At 44.3% G+C, this 9,327-nt stretch overlaps 1 protein-coding gene across 1 annotated transcript; it reads left to right on the forward strand.

Moving 5' to 3' along the window:
* The first annotated feature begins 345 nt into the window (after nt 1-345).
* On the forward strand, nt 346-1,934 carry HOXD11 (homeobox D11). Its single transcript, XM_009996173.1, has 2 exons — nt 346-1,030; nt 1,620-1,934. The coding sequence occupies exons 1-2, from the start codon at nt 424-426 to the stop codon at nt 1,853-1,855; spliced, it is 843 nt and encodes a 280-aa protein (XP_009994475.1). The 5' UTR covers nt 346-423; the 3' UTR covers nt 1,856-1,934.
* The last annotated feature ends 7,393 nt before the right edge of the window (nt 1,935-9,327 follow it).

A 9,327-nucleotide genomic window follows, 5' to 3' on the forward strand; every position in this document is an offset into this window, starting at 1 on the left:
CGGGAGGGGAGCTGCGCGCCGCGGGGCTCCGCGCAGGGCTGGGGCGGTGGGCAGGCGCCTGCCCGGGCGGCGCGGCCCCAGGTGATCAGCTTCACCACCTACGTGTATCTCTCATGGAGTGGTAAAAAGATGAGGAGAAAAAGCGTCTGTATTTGTTCAAACGCTGCCCTCCTCTCTCGGTGCTGGGAGGGCTCTTTGGCGAGATCTTAGGAGCCTTTCCGAGGGGCTGATATAGATATAAGGACATTTCTGCATCGCGTCACGTGACATAATTACCACTAGAATCAATCAAGATGAATTGCACGTCAGCACACGGTGGGGATTTTTTCTTAGTTGATCCTGTCCAAACCCTCTTGTGCAATAGATGGATCTTGTTCAATGCATTGAAGCCTCCTGGTTGCTTGCAATCGCTAAAAGGAAGACATGACTGAATTTGACGATTGCAATCACGGCACATCCAATATGTATTTGCCAGGGTGCGCTTATTACGTCTCACCCTCAGATTTCTCGACGAAACCCTCTTTTTTGTCGCAATCGTCGTCCTGTCAAATGACTTTTCCTTATTCTTCTAATTTACCTCATGTCCAACCTGTGCGTGAAGTAGCATTCAGGGAATACGGATTAGAGCGCAGCAAATGGCAGTACAGGGGCAGTTATGCTCCTTATTACTCAGCTGAAGAGGTGATGCACAGAGACTTTCTGCAGCCTGCGAACAGGAGGGCGGAAATGTTATTCAAAACGGACCCTGTCTGCGGCCACCACGGACCGTCTCCCGCCGCCTCCAACTTCTACAGCTCGGTGGGGAGGAACGGCATCCTGCCGCAAGGCTTCGACCAGTTTTACGAGACAGCCCCCGGACCCCCGTACCAACAGCACTCCGAGGGCGAGGGGGACGCGGACAAGGGAGACTTGAAAGCCCAGAACAGCACTTGCAGTAAAACACCTTCTAGCCAAGAGAAGAAAGTGACACCAGCAAACAGCGCCGATTCCCCTTCTGGTGAGGCTGTTGCAGAGAAGAGCAACAGTTCAGGTAGGTATCAGTAGTAAATTGGGGGCAAGAGTACAAGGCCAACACTTTGTCAAGCCGCATTTTATGTGCAATTTTATAAGCATCCAAAGGATTTTATATATCCTATAAGATTTCCTTTACCGTTGTAAAGCGTGTTTACGATAGGAAACCAATTTAGGTGGGCTTAAGGTATTCTTGGAAGAGGATATTAATTGTTATTAAATTGTTGATTTGGCGGGGGGGAGACGCGGAGATTTCACAGGTAGTGCTGAGGGCTGCCTTCGGTTTAGAGCTTAAGATCTTCGTTTGTTTGGGGCGGGGGGGAGGTGGTGGTGGTGGTGGTGAGAGGAGTTTGAGAAACTTGGAATTTTTCCAGCCCATTTAAATATCTCTCTGTATTGCTTGAAGTGCTCTCTTTAAAGGAGAATTTGGGAAATATGCACTTTTTTTTGTTAAGTCACCCAGAGAGTAAAAGCCCCAGGAATATTTTTTGGAACTGCTAGAGGGCTGCTTTCCAGGCAATGGGATATTGTCAAAGTCTCTGATCTCTTCCTAGCTGAGCATGTTAGTAGCAGCAGCATAAATCAGTTTCTTCTCTCTTGAACTTCAGCAATTCCCCAGCGATCAAGGAAAAAGAGGTGTCCCTATACCAAGTATCAGATAAGAGAACTAGAACGGGAGTTTTTCTTCAATGTATACATAAACAAAGAGAAAAGACTGCAATTGTCCAGAATGCTCAACCTCACCGACCGGCAAGTTAAAATCTGGTTTCAGAATCGAAGGATGAAAGAAAAGAAACTGAACAGAGATCGACTCCAATATTTCACTGGGAATCCCTTGTTTTGAAATAAATAAGTAAATGTAGAAGAAAAAGAAAGGAAAACAATACTTTAAAAAAAAAAAAAGAAAAGAAAAGAAAGAAAAAGAAAAAGGAGGGAGCAAGAGAAAAGGAAGAAAGAAGAAAAATAAAGAATATCTGTCTCTCAGACCTGCCATCCGAATGCGAAAGTAAATGGGTTTACACGACACATCCACCCTGCGGACCTCAACATTTCATTTTCATGTGCAACTCCACACACTGAATGGCCACTGGAGATTTCGGGGCTTGGCGGAGCAGATTCCTGATAAGGGGAAAGTAGGGTAAATGCAACTGCCCACTCTCAAGTGTTTCTGCCAAAGGTGCTTTTTTTTTTTTTTTTTTTTTCCTTCCCTCTACCACAGTACCAGCAATGGACCTGCAGTGTGCCTGGTAGTTTTTGCTTACAATTCATTGAGTTCGGGGAGGCTCTGTTGTTGCTTTTGAGCTAGGGTAACACTTTCCTCCCTTTAAGTGAATGCAGCTTATTTAAGAGATGGTAAATGTACGTTCGCTATATAAATATATATATATATATGTTTCTATTGTCATCCAAAAGCATGGGCCACTGTCTTTTTCATGTGAATAAATGGTTTATAGAAAAGTTAAGGTTATAAATTCAGTGCACTGTATGGATTTCCATCTCTGAAGGATCCTAGTTTTTCTCGGGCTAAAGCCAAGGTCAGTTATCAATAACAGGAGGAAGCCTGGTCGGGTTGTTTTAAATGCTTTAAAAATAAATAAGAGTTTAGATGTCTAACTCTCGTTCCGTAGGTGCTCGCAGCCTTCCCTGCTCGCTGCGAGGCAGAGCCAACATGGCTGTCTGCAGCCCACCACGCCTGGTGGGGCTACCATTACTATAAACAACGAAAAAAAGCCCCCCCTCCCCCCCCTTTTTAAAAAAAACTGGTCAGGCTCCCAATAAGCCCACAATCCCAACGCCAGTGCCTGTTTGCTCGTTACTGAAGGGTAGGGCAGAAAGACCGGGGGCTCAGAGCTGGTCGGACAAGGGGGAGCAATAAACAATTGGCACCAGCGGTGAGATTTAAAAAAAAAAAAACCCAAACTTTGGAGGCAGAGGGATGGCTTTTTAAAATATGGTCGCTCAGCAGGGCGAGCGGAGGGCCGCGCTGGCCGGGAGCGCGGCGGGAGCTGCGCGGGGCCGGATGCGGCGCAGAGTCCGCTCAGCTCCGCGCCGCTTTATCTTGCGTGACCGGGCTGGGCTGTTTACAAAACCTTGAACTGTCTAGACAACACCATAAAACCCGAGGTTCTAAACAGCTTAATTGGGTTATATTATACACCTTCTGGTGGGTGAAAAAGAGATTTCCGCAATGTGCAATAAAGGCGGGGAGTGAGGAAAGAATTTGCCTGGTTTGAATGGGACGAAGCGGCTCTCGCCACGCTCGCGCGCAGGGAAGGCAAAAGTGCCCGAGGAAGTCGGGAAAAGCCCGAGAATTCAAAAAAATCGAGAAATCGAAGCGGAAGGAGGCATGACTTAAAAAAAAAATAATTTTTAAACCCTTTAGCAAGAAAAACATAAGTGTATGTCTTTGAACTTCCAAAATGTCAAGGTCATCACCTTTAACCTTTCTGAATAATTAGGCGCCTTAAGGTTCCTCTGTTATTTTCAACCACCACCCACTCTCTCCCTCCCTCTCTCTTTCTCACACACACACTCACAACCCCACACACACTTATTACCGCATAGCTGGCCGTGTTACTAAAAGCAGCATATCGCAAAGAAAATCCCGGCTGGGTCGAGGTGAGCCCTCCGCGGCGTGCGGGGAGCGTGCCCCGCTCGGGTTCCCGCCAGCCGGAGCTCGGCGGGCTCCTCTCTTCCCTCCTTTTCTCTTCCTCACCCGGGAATTCGCTCCAAATCTCTCTCTTCTTCTTCTCCTTTTTTTTTTTTTTTTTTTTCCTCCTTTCTTTCTTTATTTCCCTCCCCCTTTCTTTCTTTTTGTTTTTTTTCTTTTTTCTCTCAGAAAAAAAAAAAATAATGCGTGTCTGGAGGAAATTCTTTGTAATGTAGGGGAGAAAGATGGTATTTCTATGTAGCTTTTTCGCGGATGTGCGTTTTCCCACAAAGCCCATTAATTAGAAAAGCGGAAAGCCGCGGGGAATTTCTCAAAGCGTTTCTCCTGACCTTATCGCAAAATTCTCGGGTCTCTCCCGAGCCTTAATCCACAGGGCGAGAACGAGTCGTTTGATTTTCTGTTCCCTGCAGTGCTTTAACAGTCTATTTTAGCGGCTTATTACGCCTTTAAAACGCTAAGACACCACAAAAGAGGGCCGCGGAAACCGAAACACCCTAGCATTAATCTTGCATAAATGCTCAGCGATAGCAGTTTTAAGTTTCTATTTAAAAAGAAAGGAAGAAACCCGTGCCTGGGCGCGGAGCGGAGGAGGGAAGGCGGAGGTTCCCCGGTACTTGCCGCCATCGGCCACAGGAGGGCGCGCCCGTGCCCCCTAACGCCACCGCCTCCTGCTCCTCCAGCCTGTTTTCCCCCTAATAATCATTCCACTGCTAATAAAATATCTAATATATAAGTAACGATAAGATTTCAGGGCCTTCCAAATGAGAAAATAAAGCATAAAAAAGATTTATTAAACAAATAACCCGTCATCGTGACGTGTTGGAGAAATATGCCACTTTAAAAGAAATTTTTAGGAGGGATGGTAGTCTTTTATAATGTATACGAGCTTTAAAAAAATCCCATAATTTTAAGAAATAAAGAAAAAAAAAAGAAGGGAAAAAAAAAAAAAAAAAGAAAGAAAAGAAAAAGTTGATATTCAGAATTCGTTCCCTGGAACGAAAATCTCTTTTCTCCTTTAAGGACAGCCTTAACGTGGGTAGTACAAAAGTAATATAAAACCCATGCGTTTCCACAGCTTATCTTCTATCCCTATTCGACGCTTTTCTTTAATAAACTTCTAGGTACAGAAAGCATAATTTCAAAAATATATTTCAGTTAAAGGCGAGATTAATGTTAGATCCGGAGAGCGCTTATTTTTTTAAAGACAAAAAGAAAGACTAGAGCGAAAAGAAGATATTTTTAATATCCGAACATCACCTTGCCAAGGCATTGCTGAATAAAATCCCTCTTCTTAAAAGTACTATAGAGATCTGTTAAAATGAAACTAGAGATTAGACAATTAAACTGAAGCTCATGGATTTCCTGGCCGCTCTCCAGGAACCAAGCGTGCTCTGTTTTTCTGGTTTTCTGGTTTATTTTTTTCCCTCCAGCGCGCACTTTCGGACAGAATCTGAGCAAATAAAGGGCTTCGTTGTTTTCTGCTTATTTGCAGAATTAACCGAAAGCTATTTCACCTTCGCTCAGCCATATTTTTTAAAGCCCCGTCTCTCGTGAAAGCATTTGTTGGCACTTTGTCTGATGGGTTTTGGGGCTGTTTTTCTTTTTTGTTGTTGTTCGTCTTTTGTTTTGTCTGGTTGGTTTTGTGGGGTTTTTTAGAAGTTCATTGTTAACACTTTCCTAGAGATAGCCTTTCCGTTGGTAATGAAATGGCACTGCAGTGTATGAAATCCTCAGGTTCCCTAACGCCCAAGGTAGCCCTGGCAGGCGCAGATGGACCCGAAGGAAAATCTCCTGGCCTCTCGGTGGAGATACTCATTTCGAGAGGGAAACCTCTAGCGAAGTTTTGGTGTTTGTTTCTTTTTCTTGGCGTGCAAGTGCTCCTTCTGAGAGTCCACAGCCACCCCGAACCCACCAGGCTCCATTCGAGGCTCCCCAGCCCCATCGCAGAGACAGTGAGGCCGATGTCCCCGCGTGCGAACCAGTAAAGCCAGTCAGGATGTGTTGTGAATTAAGAAAAATACACCGGGATGTGGAAACGCCGCTCTCTGCTTTTTTGAATCATCGTGTAAATGTGATGATTCTGTGAGAGTCTCCAACTCCTTTTTTTTTTTTTTTTTTTTTTTTTTTTTTTTTTCCCTTCCGCTTTCCCTGATTTGTTTAGACAGGAAAGGCTGTAACCTATTTCCAAGTGTCTTCGGGCTTATCCTTTATGGAGAAAGAAAAGGGCATTAGCTTATTTTCTAATTAAACTATAAATGCGGCAGAAATCTGCCGAAAGTTAAATGTACAGACCATACATCGAGGCTGAAGGCTGCACCAGCGACCCATCTACACGCTAAAATCCCTTCCTACCAGATCTGCACTTCTGTGTCCACCCAAATATAGAAATACAATAGAGGAAGGGCTGAGGCTTCGGGCGATGCTGGGACTACCAGCCACGGCTCCTGTGCCATCCCCACACTCAGAAATAACATCTTTCACGAAACGGCCAGCGTGCTATTTAGCTTATTTGATAAGCTGTCATATTTAGGAAAAGGCATGTCTTAAGTATGTCGTCGTCGTGTGTCATCGTCGTCGTCCTCCCCCCGCCCTCGGTCAAAAAAATCCAGGGAATCTGAGCCCTCGGTCCAGACACCGACTCTTTCTAGGAAAATATGACACATAGAAATCTGGGCAACGTGACAGTTGCATTATTGAAAGAAGAAAGGACACAATATCGTAGCCAATTTTTTTTTTTTCCCCTCCTTAAATAAAAACTATTATTCAATCTCCCTGCAATATAACAGCGTGGCATAAACTATACAACCCGCGCGTTTAAAGGCACCCTCAATAAAATGTTGAAATCAAGTAAATGAAAGGAATTTTACAAAGAGCTTCCTGGGTTCCAGCCTGTTTTTTAAATATTTCCAGCAATACCTTTGTTACTGAAGGCATCTGCAAAATATCGTACCTCTCTCCCATCCCCCTCCCATAATGACACACAAACACAGCAAATTGCATCTATGAGAATCCTCAGCACAGCCGAGACAAAAAAATAATCATATCAGCACTAATAAGGTTCAGGGAGATAAGGCAGTGAAAATTAAACCTTGTTGCCACGTCTGGTAACCTCAAGTTTTTAGCCCTGACATTTGCTAGAGGAGAAAACTGTAATGTCCACCTATGCTTTATTACAAACAGTAATTTACATCTGTATGGACCCATTGGTTGGTTGGGGCTTTTTTTCTCCCTCGTTGGGAAAAATATGGGGCTCTGAGATCAAAACCTTTATATTAATGTAGATTGTATATCTCATTTATTGCACAATATTGATTTATTTATTAATGTTAATTACTTGATTCCATTTTAATATGATTTAAAACAAGAGTGACATTAAATGCCCAGAGCCTAAGTCCCCAGTTCCCCAGCGGCTCACGCATGTTTATTCAACTTCTATTTACATCAAATTTAAACTTTCTTACTGTTCATTTTCAATAAAAAATTGCGGCTCGTTTTTTAAAACGCTCTTGATTTATCGTGAGCGAAGGGTCGTATGGAGCCGTTCACCAGTTCTGAATACGATATTTAAATCATCATCACAACCATCATCTGATTTTCCGTGTAGTGACATGCAAGAAATTAATATTTTCAATTTAAAAAATCAAAGAGCCCTCATGTCTAATCAGGAGCCAAGAAGTCAGCTCCTCTAGCACCAGCGAGGCTGGCGTGGAAAGCAGCTCAGCGTTTGCTGATTGTTTTAACTTTACTGTTGGGCGAAACCAGCTGCAAGCCTCTGGGCTAATACTTCAGCTGGAATATTTCTGGGACCCCCTTTTTCCGAAAGTGTAAATAAAGATTATGAAAGAGCCATTTGATGGGCATAAAATTCCTGATTAGATTTAACAGTCAAGTCTTAAACTGCGTCCAGGAAAATAGTATTTTGTTTCTTTAAACTCTGTGGGTTGTCCGGGCTGTTGTTGAAGAGGAGGAAATTGCTAGAAAGCGAGGGGGGGAAACGCCGCGCTCTGCGGGAGCGTCGCGGGCTCCGCGCAGCTTCTCTCCCGGCGCAGGCGACTCGTAGCAATGGCTCTGATCATGATCCCAGACAGACATCTCGCCGCAGCTTCATCCCGCTCCTCGGCTGAGCCCGGCGGGGCTGCAGCGCGCCCGGAGCGGGCAGGGGCTGCGCGGGGCGCGGGGATGCCGCGGAGAGCTCTGCAGAGCAGAGACTTTGGCGAAGGTAATATTTAAACTCTCCGGCGAGCCAGAAGCTGGAGGCTGCAGCTATAAAAGACACTGGCTCTTAACCTGACAATGATGTTGTATTTGAACAGCTGCGGTAAGCTTTTAAAAGGTCTGTCTCATTGCCACAGCGAAATTTTAAATAGGGTTATTGTTTCCAGCCGGGTAAAGTGTACGGTAAAGTGCAAAACACTCAAACGCCAGGAAACAGGGGAAAATTCCAATCCACGCTGGTGGAAAACGCATGTCTTCAGCTGTGCGAAAGACGGGTTTCGATTTTTAAAATCCTTTCACGTGCTGCCCGCTCTTGGGGAGCTGAAAGGGCGTTTCGATGGCAGAAAGGCCCAAAAGAAACAGGCGGATAAATCCGAATCAAGAATTATCAACAAGTTCACTTTGTCTGGAAGAGAGTCCTTGACAGCATTAGTCCCAGATAAGAAATACTCCAGTTTGAGAACAGCTGTGGGGGAGAGAGGGGAAGGGAAAAAGAAAAAAAAAAAAAAAAAAAGGGAAAAGAGTAATAACAAAGACTTCATACCGTCACTGTTTAAAATGTAATATCTTTGGGCGTAAATATGGATCCGAAGTGTGGGGAAAACAGTAAAACACGGTCAAAATGTTTGGACGGAAAAGTCTGATTTGCTATGTAGACAGTTACTGTTGCCTTCGGTATTTGTTTTTTAGATAATACAGATGCGTTTGTCTTTCTTCTTAGGGGGGAAAATAAAAAAGAAAGAGAGAGAAAGAGAAAAATAGGAAAAAAAAAAGTTATTGGGAGAGTTGCAGTGAGGATACAGGTTTCTGTATGTTTTTTAATGAGCAATACTACAGAAAGAGAATTTATCTTTATGATGCTTTTAATTTCCAGGGCAAGTGAAAACCCCACTTTTTTTCTCAGGCGGTCGGGAGAGAACATTGTCAAATAATTTTAGGAATGTAGCCGCCCCATAAATCTGGAGTTATGACAAAAGTCTAGCTTTTAATATTTGACGATTTGTGTTAAAACAAAAATTGACCTTCTTGGTTAGCAGCGAGGGAAAAAATCAATAGTATAATTTTCAATAATTCATAACGCGAGCGCCATTATGCTAAATCTTAACTATTAATCTTCTCCTTTACAAAGTCTCGATTGATTTGTTAATAAAATATCTTCCCGTGCGCGGCAACAGAGGGTATAACTCTTGAAAAAGCTTCAGAAGCAAGAAAATTACCAAGTAGCCCAAGAATGTAGATGAGGCTTTTATTGATCGCCCCTGATTCTCCTTAATACGCATTAATAAATCCCGCAACCTTTTGTCCCCGCACTTGTCAGAAGCGGGGCTCTCACAGAGGCCATGGCGGCCGGGCACGTCTTGCCGTGCCGCCCGGGGGTTTCCGCGCCCGCGGAGGAGGCTCCGCGGTGGGGCGGAAGGAAGGGGGGCGGG

This window comes from Chaetura pelagica, unplaced genomic scaffold, assembly GCF_000747805.2.
Source record: "Chaetura pelagica isolate M959 unplaced genomic scaffold, ChaPel_1.0 scaffold3, whole genome shotgun sequence".
NCBI classification, from domain to species: Eukaryota; Metazoa; Chordata; class Aves; order Apodiformes; family Apodidae; genus Chaetura; species Chaetura pelagica.

Coding starts and splice junctions, on each gene's coding strand:
- HOXD11 (XM_009996173.1), top strand. CDS start 424: ATGACTGAATTTGACGATTGCAATCACGGCACATCCAATATGTATTTG. Junction 1,031..1,619: donor AGAGAAGAGCAACAGTTCAG/GTAGGTATCAGT, acceptor CTTGAACTTCAG/CAATTCCCCAGCGATCAAGG.